Source organism: Lytechinus variegatus, chromosome 2 (genome assembly GCF_018143015.1).
Source record: "Lytechinus variegatus isolate NC3 chromosome 2, Lvar_3.0, whole genome shotgun sequence".
Lineage (NCBI taxonomy): Eukaryota > Metazoa > Echinodermata > Echinoidea > Temnopleuroida > Toxopneustidae > Lytechinus > Lytechinus variegatus.
In genome coordinates this window covers 51,370,557-51,389,023 of record NC_054741.1, presented here as the reverse complement: position 1 = coordinate 51,389,023, position 18,467 = coordinate 51,370,557, and the positions used below count along the sequence as shown (strand labels likewise).

At 35.7% G+C, this 18,467-nt stretch overlaps 2 protein-coding genes across 7 annotated transcripts in view; one reads left to right on the top strand and one right to left on the bottom strand.

Annotated features, from left to right (window-relative positions):
• The window catches only part of LOC121408310, a 32,758-nt gene extending 18,612 nt beyond the window's left edge, over nucleotides 1-14,146 (top strand). For all 3 annotated transcript variants that reach the window (XM_041599726.1, XM_041599728.1, XM_041599727.1), the window contains 13 exons: nucleotides 98-222; nucleotides 1,279-1,366; nucleotides 2,731-2,829; nucleotides 3,807-3,891; nucleotides 4,765-4,828; nucleotides 5,337-5,508; nucleotides 5,942-6,085; nucleotides 6,711-6,886; nucleotides 8,608-8,695; nucleotides 10,765-11,158; nucleotides 11,643-11,750; nucleotides 12,562-12,668; nucleotides 13,306-14,146. In XM_041599726.1, the coding sequence (XP_041455660.1) occupies nucleotides 98-222; nucleotides 1,279-1,366; nucleotides 2,731-2,829; nucleotides 3,807-3,891; nucleotides 4,765-4,828; nucleotides 5,337-5,508; nucleotides 5,942-6,085; nucleotides 6,711-6,886; nucleotides 8,608-8,695; nucleotides 10,765-11,158; nucleotides 11,643-11,750; nucleotides 12,562-12,668; nucleotides 13,306-13,413 (1,758 nt within the window). In that variant the 3' untranslated portion in view covers nucleotides 13,414-14,146. The remainder of the gene's footprint in view (nucleotides 1-97; nucleotides 223-1,278; nucleotides 1,367-2,730; nucleotides 2,830-3,806; nucleotides 3,892-4,764; nucleotides 4,829-5,336; nucleotides 5,509-5,941; nucleotides 6,086-6,710; nucleotides 6,887-8,607; nucleotides 8,696-10,764; nucleotides 11,159-11,642; nucleotides 11,751-12,561; nucleotides 12,669-13,305) is intronic.
• Nucleotides 14,147-16,083: 1,937 nt separating this feature from the next.
• Nucleotides 16,084-18,467, bottom strand: part of LOC121408312 (39S ribosomal protein L3, mitochondrial-like) — a 37,940-nt gene continuing 35,556 nt past the window's right edge. For all 4 annotated transcript variants that reach the window (XM_041599734.1, XM_041599732.1, XM_041599733.1 and 1 more), the window contains 2 exons: nucleotides 17,896-17,973; nucleotides 16,084-17,332 (listed from right to left, as the gene is read on the bottom strand). In XM_041599734.1, the coding sequence (XP_041455668.1) occupies nucleotides 17,105-17,332; nucleotides 17,896-17,973 (306 nt within the window). In that variant the 3' untranslated portion in view covers nucleotides 16,084-17,104. The remainder of the gene's footprint in view (nucleotides 17,333-17,895; nucleotides 17,974-18,467) is intronic.

The window sequence follows — 18,467 nt, the reverse complement described above, 5'->3', positions numbered from 1 at the left end:
TAAATAAATAAAAAGTAAAAAAAACATGAACATTGCAGTGAATTAACTCAATTTTGATAATTTCCTGACCTATCGCCATACTATTTTATGTCCACAGCATGAATGGTGCCACCTTTACACTGGTAACGTAGGATCATTCTGGTTCAATAAGAGAACAGGAGAATCATCGCGTGTCCCACCCAAGAAGTACATTACAGAACAGCAACACAGACTGGTAGATAGGTAAGTTCTTTAAAGCATTTGTTAAAGGTCAAGGCCACCTCAGAAAATGTTAATTTGAATCAATAGAGAAAAATCAGAGAAGCATAATGCTGAAAATTTCATCAAATCAAATGTAAAATAAGAAAATTATGACATTTTATAGTTTTTTGCTTATTTTTCATAAAATACCGGTAGTTATATGCACAATTTAGTCACATGCAAATGAGAGAATCGATATGTCCCTCACTCACTAATTCTTTTGTTTTTTATTGTTTGAATCATAAAATATTTCAATCTTTACAGATTTGAAAATAAAGACCAACTTGATTGAAACATAAAATGTTAAACAATGGTAATTCCACATGTTCATGGCAAAATAAAACTTTGTTTCACAGGACAATGAGGAGAAAATTAAAACATTTCCTATTTCATATAATAAAATACAAAAGAAATAGTGAGTGTGTGATATCAGTTTCTTCATTTGCATACCGACCAGGATGTGAATATAACTATTTTGTGAAAATTAAGCGAAACATGAAATTGTCATATAACATTCTTTTTTCCATCTGATTTTGATGAAATTTTCAGTGCTTGTTGGATTTTTCTCTTTTTATTCAAATTCACTCTTGGTTGGGGTGGACTCGTCCTTTAATTTCAGTTTTGACACAACACAAGATTTATAAAAGAATACTAAGGTGTGATTAGTGGAACAAATTCCACCACTCATTTCCACATCAGTAATATGTTGATTACATAAATGCTTGAGCACCTTCACTTGTTTATAATTTTGTTATGATATTTGTTACTTAGTACTGTTCGAGTTGGACCCTGTGAGAAAAAAGTCAAGTGATTGGCAAGAATTTCATATACCTTTATTTTGTTTTGGGGAGACTTTCGTACGTGCAATGTTTCATATTTCTTTTGTCTTTCCCACATGATGTACATGTAAAAAAAATTCTTGAATTGACATATATCTTTGTATTGCACATGAAAAATATGCATCCTTAAAGTAATGTTGGAATACTATGTTGAAATGTATATTTTTGTACTTAAATGATGTTTGTTGTATATAAACAGAGAACTTGAGATGGAACTGTTGACAAAATCAGCAGAAGATCTAGCTTCTACGAGGAGTGAACTAGAGAAAGAACGAAAACGTAGACAGGTAAATATTTTGAACTCTCTTTTCATATCTTCGAACTCAAAAAGAATCGATTATTATAGTGATATTCCAGTTGTGTGGAAGGATGGAAAATGATTTTGTGAGCGTTCATATTCTCTTTATATTTAGAAAAGATATCGCAGACAAATATTGTACACTGTTAAAAATACCCTGATTTTACAGAAAAAAGAAAGAAGATTTTGCAAAAAGCAATGACAGAATCATTCTGTAAATTCATAAAGCAGGAAATTTTCTGCAATTTAACAGAACAGGTCTGTTTAAAAGGGGGAAAATGGTGTTTTATTAGAGGAAATTTGTAAGGTTCCATACCAATTTTCTGTAAGATTACGCAATCTGGTAATTACAGGTGTTCTCGAGACTCTGCTGCAGGAACTTTTTTTATTTTAAGGATAAATTTTCTAACAGTGTACCGTGACAGATTGCTCTTCAAGTTTCCTAAAATCTTACTGTGAGAATAGTTGAAATGGTTGGGTCTTACCATATGTGTGCCATACCATTTGTGACTCTTGGTAGAATTGCATCAAGTTATCTAACGTTTGGTACAGCAAATATGAGCTTTTATGTGAATTATGAATAAACTTTCCCAAACTTTTGAGACAATTTATTTCCTGATTCAAATGACCTTAACTTTATTCATAGATTAATCCTAGATTACAGTAAACTTTTATAATCATTGAGTTAAATAGTTACAATGGAAAAGTGTGACTATGTATGTGGAAGTGATCCATTGAAGTGAAGTTGAATTGATTCCATAGTGATATCAGGGACCCGTCTTACAAAGAGTTGAGATTGATCTGATCAATCGCAACTATGGATGGCCATCAACGTCAACAAATAAAATGCATGTTTGTTCAAAAAAATTCCTAGATACGTGTATGAATGTATATCCATAAATTCATTGATATCTTGACAATTTGATGTGTTCTCCTTTGTTTACAAAGGACATTTTACAAATTTCCTGTAGAAGAAACTTTGACACTGATGGATTTCCATAGAGTTGCAATTGATTGGATCAATTGTAACTCTTTGTAAGACAGGGCCCAGATCTGAAACAGGCAGTTCATCTGATTTTCTTTAAACTTGGAGAAAACTGTAACTTCTTAAGGACTTATTATCCTGTTGGAGACATAATGATTTTGCTATAAAATATGTTTTCCATAGACTCCAGCATGCAAATACGCAGGGTAGCTCAGTCTCCAAAAGGCTAAGACAAGACTCATGGCTTTGATGGGAAACAAAAGTGCCTAATTTGCCAACCTATTATGTTGAAAATATCACAATATTGAGCTTAATGTTCGCAGCAAGGAAAATCAGCATCATGTTTCTTTTCCTTCTTTACCTATCAGGATCTTGAGAAGAAGCTGAGTACTGTATCTAGAGAAAACAGCAGCAATGCTAGTGCTCTGGAAAAAACTACTAAAACCTTGGAGAAGACTAAAACAGAGGTATGAAATACACCCTTTAATCTGGTTGAGATAGAAATTATTTCACTTAAAAATGTTTCATAAAAAGTTATTGTATTTGGCAAAAGATGGGAGTAATTTTTTTTTTTGGGGGGGGTAGTTAAGTTGTTTAATTGATGTAAGCTTAAACGGACAGTTTCAATGGACTACTTTCTGTGCATTGTAGGTTTGTGGCTGTAACATTCACTTTTTTTCCAATGAGGCATATTAACATGATTATTTGTCCTCATTGTAGATTTGCAGAGTTGTTGCTGTTAAAACATACTTCATGTTTACCATATGACTATGTGAATCAGCCATCTCATTCAATGAGCCTGTGTAGAAGTTAGAAAGTTCGATCCAATAGGTAGAATAGATTAAATCAGTAGATGAAGACAGTATCAATGAATTGTAATACTATTTTAAATAATCCAAATAGCTTTCTACTCTAGGCGGTGCTGCACCATCCCGAGTTTGCTCATTCTTGATTTTAGCCTGATCGGCCCTCTTCGCGATTAATCTTGAGATTCATGAAACCCCGTCTCCACCATCGCAAGAAGAACGATTCCTTCTTGAGCGAGGCATCGATGCATTATGGTCTGACACCATGAATAAATAATCCAGAGTGCGTCTGCATCTACAAATTAGCGTGATAATTCGTAAAATAGCGCGCTATTTTGCGAATAATCCCAAGTTGAGTTGGGATTACAATCTCGAGATTAATCCTGCGAACTAGCATGATAATTGCATCTCCATTGTAAATAATCACGAGATTGTTCAGATCGGAATAATTTGCCGGATCAGAAAAAGCAAGCTAATTTGAAAACTCGGGACGGTGCAAACGGTCCTTTTGAGACTAATCTGAGCATTCAAATTGATACCAAAAACTATTGTGTAGGTGAAATGTATATACAGGGATGTTTTAAACTTTTAAGTGAGTTTAATGATTTATTGATAATATTGATGTTTGATGTTGACAGAATGAAATGAGAGGAAAGCAGATTGAGCATCTAGAAAGAGAAATAGAGAAACTCAACACCAAGATGAAAGGATTAGAATCCAGAGGTAAGAACTTTTTCCCGAAATCAATTTTGATGCATAAATCATTCTGTAAGAAAAAAAAAACTCGGCTATGAGGTCCTAAACAAGCAATCATTATATGGTTTAAAGCCATGAAAGTTATTGTCATTAAAGCTAAATGAAAGTAGTTGCAGTAAAACACTGATTTCGTGAGAAAGTCTGTAAAACCAAGGTTAAGTATTACTGTATCATCGTGGATCTAGATCTGGTACAGTTTCATAAACTGAACTTTGTGAAATCATCAAATCTAAGCTGAAAAACAATCACACTGAAGATCGCCAACAAATATAGGCACACGTGGGACAGTGTATATTATTATTGCTGGAATAAAGACCCGAAGGAAGTGCCCAAATCCGCGTTTATTTTGCTTATTTCTTAGCAATTTCTTCCAGAATTAATCATTTGGCATATATTTTTTATTCATACAAACAGATACTTGGGTGGTCATTATATGGGATTCTGTGAAAAGCCATTTTGAGATTGTTACCACAACTGGCATTTATCTTTAATAGGTTATATTTTCATTATTAGGCCCTATGTTTCTGATTTTTCTTGGAGTGTGGAGTCTCAAGGAAATAAACATGTAATATTTGTTGCCCCTAGGGTTAAAACTTGTTCAAAACAGAATGAATCTGATCATATTTCATTGAAAAATATCAGAAAAAGAATTAAATTTTATCAAAAGTTTGCTCTCAGCAAATCAGATGGCATTCTTTTTAAGCATATAAGAGCATATATTATGTAACTTACCGCGTTTTGAAAACATCCCATCATTTGATCAAATGCTTATCATCTTCATGATATCTGCGATGTCATTAAGTTATGACATTTCTCTTTTTATTTCTGTCTGATTTCTAGCTGCTGAAGGAGACAAAGCTGAACAGAATCTAGAATCGGTGCGAGATATGCTCAAAGTAACACAGTAAGTCCATTGCCTGACATAGCATTTCCACAAGAAGTATTCCATTCCACTGCCTCACCCCCTTACATCACTTATGTACTCCTTTACTATTTGAATTGAAATGTTTGTATTAAACCATTAATTTTTCACTTTTTAACGTTTTGCTTAGCCCAAGATGATGGTATACATTTCTATTTGTTTTACAAACTGAAATAAATACCTTGAATTTATGAGAGTTTTAAGTGATTGACGTGAATGTGTCAATCACAAGGTGATTCGAAGTGGAAGCATTTATCTACATTTGCCACTATCCATCTGGAAGGAAGAAATTCTTTGAATGCTCGAGTGCCTGATCGGGAGAGCCATGCTAAGGCTGCATGGGTTGAAGCATTTGTATGAAGCACTATATAAATAGTGCATATTATAATATTGCATTTCATCACATAAGATCAAAATAGGAATCGTAGTTATGTGTCGGGAGTTCGATCTTTAGGATATGACTACCATGATCTTTTGTTCATCAATCCAGGTCTACCGTCAGAGAGAAAGACTTTGATCTCCGTCAGTTGAAGAGCAAGCTTGATGAAACCAACAAGATGTTGGGCGAGACAAAGGAGAATGTTGAGATGTTAGAAGCTAAGGTGGCCGATCTTCACCATCAACTCAGGGTTGAAATCAAGAGAAATCAACAGATGGAAGAAGTAAACTTTATCCCTTTATCTTGAAAAAATCTTCACTGATGTTTAAATTCTGAAAATAACATTAGTTGTTAAAAGGTTAATTAAAAAACAATGCTACATTTTCCTGTCTTATATCACAGATGAATCAATTCATAGTGAATTTAGATTTTTAAATTTTTGACAGGGATTTCTTTCTTTCTGGGGGCTGTTTCATAAAACTGTTCATGATTTAAGAGCGACTTTAAGAACCTTTCGTACGCGTGTAATCATCGCCAATGAATAGACCACAAGAAAGGATCACCAGTCATTCTTGAAGTCATTTGTATCTTATGAACAGCTTTATGAAACACCCCCCCTGGTAAAAAGAAGTGAAGAGTAATGTTCATCAATTTGATATCAAATATTAAGAGTGTTTGATGAATATGAAATGTGATATTTTAATATTATGTTTCAGGAGATGAAGGTTATTCCTTTATTGAAGAAAGATCTTTCTGAAACAGATGAGAGAGTGGCGGCCGTACAGAGTGTCTTGGATGAGAAAAAGACTCAACTCACACATGCTAGATACATCTTGAGAGATAACAAGCAAACTATCAAGGTATGCTGTAATAATAGTGATTATAGGATTCTGATTTCATACAAAATTGTTATGATATAACAGTGTTTCTAAGCACCTTACAGATATATGTAATCACATGATGGTAATAATTTTTTTCACAATTTTGACAAAAGTATGGTAAAAGAAAAGGTTTTGAAGATTGAATAAAAGTAAAAGAAACAGTGAATTTAGCATTCTTTGGCAAGGCATCAGTCCACAATTTGCCACTCTGCACCCAGGTGTTAAATGGGTACCCGGTATGATGCAAAAGCCTGTGTAGTATGCAATTGAGTCTTGAACTCTTGTTGGAACGCTCCCCAGGGAGTGGAGAAGGTGCATACATTGTATGCGGGCATGCAAGGATCCGATGACCAGGGTAATAATATATCTTTAAAGCACTTAGAGATGTCGTTCCGATGTGTTAAGCGCTACATAAATGCGGAATATTATTATTATTTGTTTAGTTTTTTACAAGATCATAATTAATAGTTTTCATAGTAGCAAAAGTTAAGAATCTAATCGTAAATGGTTAAGGAAATTTGCAAACCGTAGTTCTGTGTCTGCCCTTGGCTACACTTAAATTAACCTCTGATTATAAGACAAGGCACTTTCACTTCTCTTCTAGAATCTCGAGGATGAAATAGATCGTCTGGTTGCCGTGGAAACGGAGATGGAACATGCTAAATGTGAGGTTGACACATTAAAGAAGCTATTAGATGGAAAGGATCGTCTGGTCATAAAACAAGCTCAACAGATTGCTAATGCAACGGGGAATAGAAAGTCAATGGAATCGCTAAACTAGTAAGTAAACCATTTCCTTAGTAGATTGCCAGCTTTGTCCAGGGTTTTTGACGTACTAGTATGCAATGAGATTCAGGAAAAATAGTTGTTTCACGTTTGGTTGATTCTATAAATTGTGTACAACAGAACCCCTTTATGAGGGACTTCCTGAAATCATTTTGTCTCTGCTATTTGCTTCATATTAAAAGATGCTATGCTTTCAAATTACCATGTCTTGAGCAGTTCATTAAGTGTATTAAAGTGGAGGGGTGGGGGAATGGGTGGATTACTTTATAGAATTGCCATTTTGCCAAGTAATTACTAGATAACCAATTGAATGTATGACAAACTCACTATCACTGATCAATGTCAAAGTCAATACCAAAATCAATATCAATTTCTCAAATGGTTATGGTCCATGGCTGTGCTTATTGTGTAAGTGATGATAATATTATTGATTGATTTTTCCTTCTTTTCATCCAAATGTCAAATGGTAATGATAATGAAATGAACATTATTAAAGCAATTGGACTGTAATCATTCGGAAAATTCAATATTAGGAGAATGCAATTCATATAAAATTCATTTAAATACAAAATATAGAATACAAATTTTAAAAGAATGCAAGTAAATTTTTGAAAAGAGAAAATAAAGGAAACACCTAGTATACTACTGCTTAAAATTACATGGTTTATTAACGTTTCCATGTATCAATTCTGTTACAAAATTCAAATGATTATTAAAGTATTATTTTATTCATTATTAATATACAAATGATGCATGGGTTAGAGTGGGTCAGTAGGAACTGTGTGCACAAGGTAACTTTGGCATGGTTTAACCCACGAGGCGCAGCCGAGTGGGTTTAGACCATAATGCCAAAGTTACCGCGTGCACACAGTTCCACTGACCCACGAAAGAAACCCATGCATCATCTGTTTTATAGAATGGAAAAAATTTATTGAATAAAATACAAAAATTAATGATTTACCGGATGCATGATAATTTCATGCGTCCGGTAAATTGAATTTACCGGACGCATGAAAAAATTTACCGGACGCATGATTTTTTTTACCGGACGCATGATTTATTTACCGGATGCATGAAAATTCCAAAATGTAGTGCAGACACTTTGATAACCCTGGACAACATAAATATGGGCTTAACTGCATAATATGTTGGCACAAAGGCATTATTATACCCAAAATGCCAAATACAGCTTTGCATTGACAAGATCTTGAGGCAGCCTCCGACCTCCAATAGCTGTGTGTGTATGCCCGGGCCGCGCCGGGGGCCAGCGCTTGCAGCTGCCTGGGCCTGCAGTGCAGTGGAGAATTTGGCTGTTCACAGGGCAGTAGATCTAACATTAGATCGTATGTCTGGACTTCTCAACTAACAAGTATGCGGGCAGTTTTAATCCGAATGACAATTACGGTACCAGATTTGTACTTACAGATCATTTTGCATCCTTTATTTGATTCATTCTGCCTTGATCGAAAATTCAAAATTTTGACGTAAACAAGCGTAACAGTACATGCGCGATGACATCACAATGACCTTTTCGGGCGATAGCTTGTTTACAGTGGATATCGTTTTGATTATCGGGATATCGTTCGTGCAGCCCAGTAAATATTCTTGCATAGCTCTCAACCAATCAGATTGCGGGGATTTTCTCATCCATTCTATAATAAATTCTTATTAGAAAGCGATGATTAATTTCTTCTTATATCATGTTTTGTTTTTAGTACATTACGGACATGTAGTGATCCATCATGTCCACTCTACCAGAACCCGAAGAAGACACAAGGAATGCAGACGAATGGACATCATAAGGTAAGTTAGACAGGGGTATGATTGGTGGAATGACATAAAGGAGATGAGGTATGGAGGGAGAGAGAGAGAGGGGGAAGAAGAGATGGGGATAAAGCTGAGGGAGAGATTGGGTGATTTCAAGTCCGGTGTTGGCCTGGGTGTTGAAATTTGGATTGCTTCCCCTAGCTCCAGAGTTTGTAAAACTGATCCAGATCACATTATTGACATCTCAACAACCAGTGAGTGACTTCTCGGGACAATCTTCATTTTATGTTTGGTGTTATAATCGTGTAGAAAATGACCCAACACCAACACCAAAAGGTCAACACTGAACTTGAAATCACCCATTGAGAAACAGAGATGGAGGGGAGAGAGAGCAGGGGCCCGTTGCATAAAACTTTTTACCTGAGAAAACTCAGGTTGTTTTTACCAGAGTTTTTGCCCTGTATTAAAGTCAATGGCAGATATGAGACTAACCTTAGTTTTCAGTTTTTACCAGAGTTTTCTCAGGTAAAATGTTTTATGCAACAGGCCCTAGGAAGGAGGGAATGGAGAGAATGTGGAAGGGAGGGAGACAGGAAATCTAGGGGCAGGGGTGGGTGGGACATGGAAAGAGGGGGGGGGAGTTTGAGCCATGGAGAGACTTGAAATGTGAAGAGAAATAGCATGACAAGAGTGAAAGGTGACGGGAAGTGACTTTGAAGAGAGAGAATGGGAGTGGAGTGGGGAGGCTAAAGGAAGAAATACAGAAAAGCAGAGACAGACAGGTAGACAAACATATAGGAACCCTTAAACTCCAACATTTACACATTACTGGGAGAGAATATTCATAACAAGTGGAATGCCTCTGGCCGTCTCACCTGCATCACGCGGTTCAATATGGCAGCAGTGCTGACTATGAATACTGCTCTAACTCGCACAAGATGTTCAGTGATACATGGTTACTCTTATGTCCAAGTTTAATGAACTAGACCACTTTTTATGAACTAGACCAATAAACTTACAGAGATATGATGGTGGTTATTCAACGAAAAACCCCAACATGGCCAAAGTTCATTGACCTTACATGACCTTTGACCTTGATCATGTGACCTGAAACTCGCACAGGATGTTCAGTGATACTTGATTACTCTTATGTACAAGTTTCATGAATCAGATCCATAAACATTCAAAGTTATGATGGTAATTCAACAGATACACCCAATTCGGCCAAAGTTCATTGACCTTTGACCTTGGTCATGTGACCTGAAATGAGCACAGGATGTTCAGTGATACTTGATTACTCTAATGTCCAAGTTCAATGAACTAGACCAATAAACTTTCAAAGTTATGATGGTAATTCAACAGATACCCCCGATTCGGCCAAAGTTCATTGACCCTAAATGACCTTTGACCTTAATCATGAGACCTGAAACTTGCACAAAATGTTCAGTGATGCTTGATTACTATTATGTCCAAGTTTCATTAATCAGATCCATAAACTTTCAAAGTTATGATGGGAATTCAACAGATATCCCCAATTCGGCCAAAGTTCATTGACCCTAAATGACCTTTGACCTTGGTCATGTGACGTGAAACTCATGCAGGATGTTCAGTGATACTTGATTAACCTTATGTCCAAGTTTCATGAACTAGGTCCATATATTTTCTAAGTTATGATGACATTTCAAAAACTTAACCTCAGGTTAAGATTTCGATGTTGATTCCTCCAACATGGTCTAAGTTCATTGACCCTAAATGACCTTTGACCTTGGTCATGTGACATGAAACTCTAATAGGATGTTCAGTAATACTTGATTAACCTTATGGCCAAGTTTTATGAACTAGGTCCATATACTTTCTAAGTTATGACATCATTTCAAAAACTTAACCTCAGGTTAAGATTTGATGTTGACGCCGCCGCCGCCGTCGCCGCCGCCGTCGGAAAAGCGGCGCCTATAGTCTCACTTTGCTTCGCAGGTGAGACAAAAATGAAGAAATATAGAAAATGCTATTAATACAGATACTTTCCTTTAAGTGTAAAAAACCCATAATTTACAAACAATATATTCCTAATCTGTTTGTTTGGTGTTATCTTATTTTCTATTCAGTCGGCGCCAAGACAAGGCGCCTCACCAGAAGACATCTCTGATGAAGGCGAGGAGTACTCCTTCTATCCGAAGAGAAAGTCGCCAACGAAAGCCATCGATACGTCCAAGAAAAGCTTCCTCCGTTTCCTAGAGAACGATGGTAACCATGATGACATGCCAACAGTGTATGACCTCTATGAACCCAACGGAGTTTACTCCCCACAAGACAAGAGGTCGGGCTCTCCGAGGTCACACCAGCGTGTACGACCCAAGTCGTGCGTTGCTAGGATACAGAGGAGGGATAAGTCTGCACTGCCCACAGGAACACGTCTCTATGAAGATGATTTCATGGTGGCTCAGTTTGTACATGTTGGAGATCGAGTCAGGGTCAAGAAGAATGCTTCAAAGATCATATGTGAGTAACCTTTTTCTTATTATGAGGTCTATCCTTTATGTAAGGACAGCTCTGGGGAATTTTTTATATATGCTATGCTCCCGTTATTTACTCAATCACATGTGTTTATGTATAGAGTCACAAAAAATCTCAACTATTTTAACAATATATTCATCCCAGTTTAGATCCAGCTTAGGCATGTGGCTTGTCATTGTTCAAAATTCATCTGCTGCCAAATAGGAATTAAATAGTTGAGGTTGAGGGCTTTATCAATTCCTTGATAAGAGGAGTTGGAGGCACTGAAATCACTTACCCATCTCCAGGGTATGTTAAGGAATTGATATACAAAGCCGAAGTATTTTGACAAAATTTTCATAACATTGGAAGAACAGGTCTGGGGAATTATGAATTAAGCTATGCAACTATTATTCTCTCAATTCATTTCAAATGTATATAGGCCTATAAATAGGTATTTCCTTTTTACATATTCTTAATTTCTCTGCAGCAATGAAACCAAGTGATTTTATGACAGGGATTGTGAAGTTTGTTGGCAAGATAGACAAAGATCATATCGACCATCATATATATGTGGGACTGAGGCTGGACGAACCAAGTGAGTCAACTTTTCTCCTATTAAAAAAAATAGTACCTTCTTTTAGAACTTATGTGGTATATAAATATTGATTAACCCATTTCTTTGTCTTTTTTACAAACAATATTTTGCAATATAAATTACATTAATAATCTTAAGTGAGATTAACATCAAAGCCTGCGGGCCCAGTTGCATTCCATTTGATATTTACTACCATAGCAACCGGTAGCAGACCGTGACCCGGAGTAGACAAAGCATTGGGGGGGGCACTGCATTGTTTGTGAACAATGCTGTGCCCCCCCCCCAATGCTTTGTCTCCTCCGGGTCACGGTCCGCCACTGATAGCAACACTGCTCTACAACCAATCAAAATCAAGGTTTCTTTGGAAGTTACAATAAATTGCAAGACACACTCATCAATATTTTTTATTCAATGAGTCCCTGCCATCAATTGGCAACATTTCAGTGAATCACTTGTGAACTAGAATTGATCATCTGTTGATGGTGAGAATGCCACTAATATACCAAGATAAAGGCCCCAATTCACAAGAGTTTAAAACCAAAGATCAGTTTTAAACAATATCTTTTGGTTGTTTGGTTTTTAAACCACACTTAAATGAATATTAATTTATGACTGATTACAAATAGAACCACTTTCCCCATTTGTGTACCCCAAGAAAATACGTAATTTGATCAGTCAGTGTGTTCATGCTATAAAACCTGGGTGGTGGCATAAACCAGGTTTGTGAATTCTGGATTAATTGCCTACAAAGCAACTTTTTGTCCTCTTAGCCCTAACTAAAATTCTTTCCCCCTTGGTTTTGTTTGATCAGCGGGAGACACTGATGGGATCATCAACGGGAAGAGATACTTTCATGCTAACAAGAGACATGGCAAGATAGTGAAGATAACCGACATCTTCCTTGTTCTCAATGCAAAGGTAAGTCTGTTGGAGTAATCATGACAATAGTATGTTATCAAGTGATCACAGTTTTCAGGTATGGGACTTGTGGTACTCTATATACTCTAAAGGGAATCCACCTTTGGTGATACATGACTTGTGCCAAATGTGCTAAAAAAAATGTCAATTGAAAATGGGATCTCACATAGGCAATTTTGTGAGATTATATCAAATGGGAGGGAAATTTTGGGGTTGGATTTTGCAAATCAGTTACATCATTATTATTATTATAAATATTAATAAATCTCCCATTCATTGAGTTCTTTAATTGTTGGGAATTTGTGATTTTTCTCAGAAAGCTTTTACCCCCTGAGCAAACAAAATACGACACACATATGCTGTTTTATGCCATCATGAATGATGGAATTATTTCAACAATAAATTTTTCGTGTATTGGAAATAGACATTACTAGCTTTGTTATAAGATCTTTGGAGAAATATTCAAGTCATACCAGCTGGGTTTAATGCTTGTTCATATGGGCTATGATCAGCTTGAGTTTCTAAGTTCTGTTCTTTTTCATACCCGAGTATGTAGCCAATTATTGATATCAGTCTGTTTTAGTCTCAAATTACTTCTTATGTGTAAAATTCATTATCTTTTACTTTTCTTTTGCAGACTGCGACATACCAGAGAATCAATGAGTTGGTGAGAGAGTTGAGGCACAAAACAGGGACAACGAAGACTTACAGAGATGGGGAGCCTGAACTCATCGAAATACCTTGAATAATGGACATTTGTCTACCATGGATGCAAAGACATTGATGAATGGCCTTAACTCATTGAAATACTTTAAATAATGGACATGTCTGTACCGTGTACGCAAAGAATTGGTGAATGAGCCAGAACTCATTGAAATAAAGTAGAATCTGCAAAAAATGTTGCAGGGAGTAATTTTGATTACCACAACTGATAAGCATTTTTGGTCAAGAGAGAAAAGCTACGTTCTGTACACTCTTATGCCAAAAATTTGCTACACTGGAGACTCTTTGTGTAGCAGTCTTTAAAATGTGAAGCGAATTTGATATATGATACTAGGAAAATTATTCCCGGGGTTGAATCTCTTTCTTGGAACCACAGAAATCTGTACAACTTGCAGGGGCCGCGGAACGGTTTTCAAAGTGGGGGCTGACCATGCAAAAAATCACAATCATATGGTCATTTTACGTTTTTTTGTACGCGGTCCCTGACTTGGATGAAGTTTACCTTAGGGAAGGTGGACTTTGGAAGACTCAACCACACCATACATCATGGATGATCTGTGATTGAGTTTGTAAGAGAAAGATGACGTAAACTAAAGGAACATGTAGAAAGAGTCTGAATGCATGGGGGCATTGTGGTACAGTGGTTAAGACTTTTGTCTTTCAATCTTTAAGGACGTGGGTCCGATTCCAAGCCATGGCATGTTTTCCTTCAGCAAGAAATTTACCTGCATTGTGCTGCACTCAACCCAGGTGAGGTAAATGGGTACCGGCAGGAAGTATTTCTCAAAAAGCTGTGCGCACCAGAATCCCTGGACTAGTTTACCCGGGGTAATATAGGAGCGCCGTGAGTACCTAGCAAGGTGGATACATGCCCTTTATAAATCCTATATTATCATCATTATTATTATTGAATAAAGAACTAGCATGTTCCTTGGATGTAATGAATGAGTCAGTAAGGGTTTCGCTGCACAAGACTAGAACTAAAAGAGATACAAAAATAAGCATGAGCTTATTTCATTGACTACTACATGTATGTACCAGTGGTATGATAAGCAATCAGAAATTGAAGATTCCAGGGAATAGTTTGATTAATAGCATTTGTAATCACAGGAGAAAAACTCTTAACTACTATTTTTTTTTATAAATGTAGAGCAAATTGCAATGCAGCACCGGGAAAATTATTCCCTGGATTCAATCTGGAAATTTGAAGTTGAATGGAATTTTAAGCTTTTTTGTGGCATTCCCACATTGTTCAGTATGACTTAGTAAGTGCCAAAGGAGATATGAAAACAGAACAAATTTGTGCAATAGCTTGCCATGTGTATTAGTATACTGAATACTTGAACATGTTTTAGTGTTCGCTTTAGTATAATTGTATATTTGAATATGTAGTGGACCGAGTGGCAGTTTTCTATCAAAAAATGAATTACTAAAGGCATTGATGTATTTGCAATACTATATATTTTAAAATATATACTATAGAGAGGATTTCTAGTGCATTTTAATGTTGATGTTAAAAAAATCAGGTAAGAATATTGTTTTCTATTTTTTATTGAATGAAAATTATGTATTGCAATACAGTATGTATTTTACTACAGATATCATATAGTGAGACTGGAATTAAGAGTGAAACATCATTGTGATTTTGTATTTAATGTTTGTGATATTTTCACAAGGTTTTACCCATTAGATAGTTTTCACCCCTTTCAGGATGTTTATTTGGAATATTGTGCATACAGAATCCAAATTGATAGTGGACAATTCCCATTTTATCCTTGCCCAGAACTTAAAACTTATGGATGATTTGATCTGGGGTTTTTTCATTATTTTTATTACACAAAAACATCCTTTCAAGAAGGAGTAGGTAGTAAAATTATTTTTTAAAAATCATCCTTGCACTATCCATGCATCTTATGAGGAAAACACAATTCGGTTGGATCCTGTACGCAAACAAAATTATCAAGAAATGGCACTTTTTAAAGGAGTGTGAAGTAAAATTGGCACTTTTTAAAGGAGTGTGAAGTAAAATTATCAAGAATTAGTAGAATGTGCAAAATTCAGATTCTTTCTGTTTTGATATACTTTACCAATGTTTGAGTATTTTATGACAAAATGGAATATTCTAGTTTCTTTTAATGACAGTTGAATGAATATAGTATAATTAAAATTCCATCAAATCAATTGAATAGAATACCATAGTAAAACAGTAAGAAATTACTTAGATCTTACAATTGTTTGTATGTAATCATCAATATTCCCACTTCTTTGCATTCTATTTGAAAATAGACATCAGCTCATTCATTGTATATCATAAATGAATAAATTCATGTTTAACTCCCAAACTCATTTTTATTTTATTTCTGATTGAAAAGAAATTTTCAGAGTTACAAGCATGCATATTTAATCTGTATTTTCAAAATACTCTCTCCAAATAATTTTAATTCAGGTAAAAATTTTAAGTATAAAAATGAACTATTATGTGTAAACAGCCAACAAAAATGTTTCATACTGTTTGAAAAATTGAAAAAAAAAATTGTACTCATTTGTGGTTACGAGTGTGTAAGAACTGTTTGAAGTGTCTTTTCTATTACAAATTGTTCTGGCAATCAATTAGCTAAGCATGGCATGAAATATCATTAAGATACTGTAATGGTAATATAAAAACAATAAAAAAATATATTTCAGAAATAAATTGTTGTTAAATGTCTTTATTCACATCAATCACTCATTCTAAAATTGGTGTCAGTCTTCATAGAAAACAATTTGCTCATATCACATTCATTGGTGGTCTCAAGTATGATGATGGGTGTTGGGGATAAAAAGATGTTAATAGGCTGCTGAACTGAGCTCTACGTGTATATATACAAAAAAGAAATTGAGTATAGAAAATGACTTTAATTGCATCATTGAAAATACAACTAGTAGTGTTTATTGTAGCACCAACCTTGTGTTTAGTTCAGTGTCCTTGCTAAAGTTTGTTCTTTACACCAGCACCCAACACCAAACTTGGAATCAACTAACAGCCCAACCCCCCCCAAAAAAAAGGGAGAAATTAATAAACACGGGGCTAGAAGACATACATCCTGGTTGTATTCATGCATGTAATAAAGCAAGCAGTTTGGAACACTCTTGCCTTAATACACAGAGATGAATGTCTGTAAATGATTTGCCAGGAAATGACACCAAACAGTGCCGAGATGTATTGCCATATGTGTATGCATCTCTAGACCCTCTAATATCTTTATAGAGGATGATTTCACATGATTATGTTGAGCCAAGCCAATTGAAAAGAGAATTCTCTTTCAATTTTTAGAGAGGAAAAGGATATCTAAACACAAATAATCTAATATTCCATGGTTTTATTTTCCCACAATTATCCTGCAAGAGGATAATGTAAAAAAAGAGAAGACTTTCCAAATTAAATATTCCGTTTATAAGTAGATCATTGCAGTTCTACAATCATACCCAGCAATCCGTTTCATTCAGACAGTCAGCATCCACTTGATACTTGCATATGAGTTGACCGATTCAGTAGTTCCAAATGTTTGATTCACTATAGAAAATCCATTTTACTTTTTTTTTCACATTGATCACTTAAAATACCAGACAGAGCTCCCATCAGCATTTCATATTCATGGCTGAGTCGAGCAATGTGCAATGTCTTTTTCAACGTCTATGAGGCATGGAATCGGATGCGAGCCTCCATCTCATCATCACGATCCCTCTTCCACTTCATATTCAATGCTAGGATCAGAGAAATTATGGAGTGATTCATCAAACAGGTCTTCTTCTACTTCCTCATCCGGGAAGTACGTGGGGAACGGAGGCATCTCGGAGCTGGGACGGACGTGAGAATCTTTGATCTTGACGAAGCCAAGGTTACGCCCGTGTACGGTGCCCTTCAAATACAGGATGTTATGCTTGGTGTTCACCCGAACCACCTAAACGGGATGAATTCAAGAGATTACTTACTTGATATTCAATATTTCAAGTGCGAAATCTAGTCCAACAAAAATTTTCCTTCTTGGCCCTTGGAAAGTATATTTATAAAACTCAAGAAGTCTATTCAAGCATACCTTGTACAAGCTGTAAGCTACTGTATTGTAGAGTGGGTCACTGAACACATACTCGGATGTTTTACATTGCTTGAAATAATTGCTGATACGGATTTGCATTGTTTGATATTTTACATGTCTGTTAGCTAGACATAAAGAAATTAGATAAATTTTTATGTCTCAAAATCTGAGGATGAAAAAGACATGGGGGAGTTTTCACAAAGATTTTAGTGTGACTAAACGATGCACTGAAATTCCTAGTTATGAGTGGTACACGATGCATTTACGTCAGTGGTTAGATCACACGCACAGGGTGTGTGCGACCACATACTTATCAATGAAATTTTGGATTGAACATCATGCGTGTGTAAGCAATGAAGTATGACCTTATGTTCGACTTTGGGAAACATCTCCCCAGTGTGCATCTACCGTAAAACAAAGTTACGTACCTTCAATGCATAAGTCCATCTGAGTTTATCACCCATGAATCCAGCCATCTTCTTACCGGGCCAAACTCTCCCAGGATCCTATAAAAACAATAGAACAATAAAGCAGCAAATATAAACAACCGAACAGTTAAGAAAATCAATTGATTGAAAAATATTCAAAAAAGGGCAGAAAAATAACAAACTTGCCAATTACTTCTATTGTCCAACCACACATAAAATGTAAAGAACAAAGGAAGAGTATAAAGTCTGCTACTGATTACTAGGTGATAGCAATGTAAAGGAATGTACAAGATGCCATCAAAAAGTAAGAATCAATATTTCATCTATGAACCTGACATATACTATTCATCGATATCTGATGGGTGGGACAAAAAGAGGCAAATAATTTCCATGAACATAATCATAAACATAATTTATATAGGTAGATGTCACCCCGTCACCACTACATCATCCCTACCTTACTCAATGTGTTTATATCATACACCCCCCTCACCCTATTTTACTCATAGAGGTACATGACTTACTCTCCACACCTGATCCTCCCCTCTTCCTATGTGTTTTGGAAGCACCGC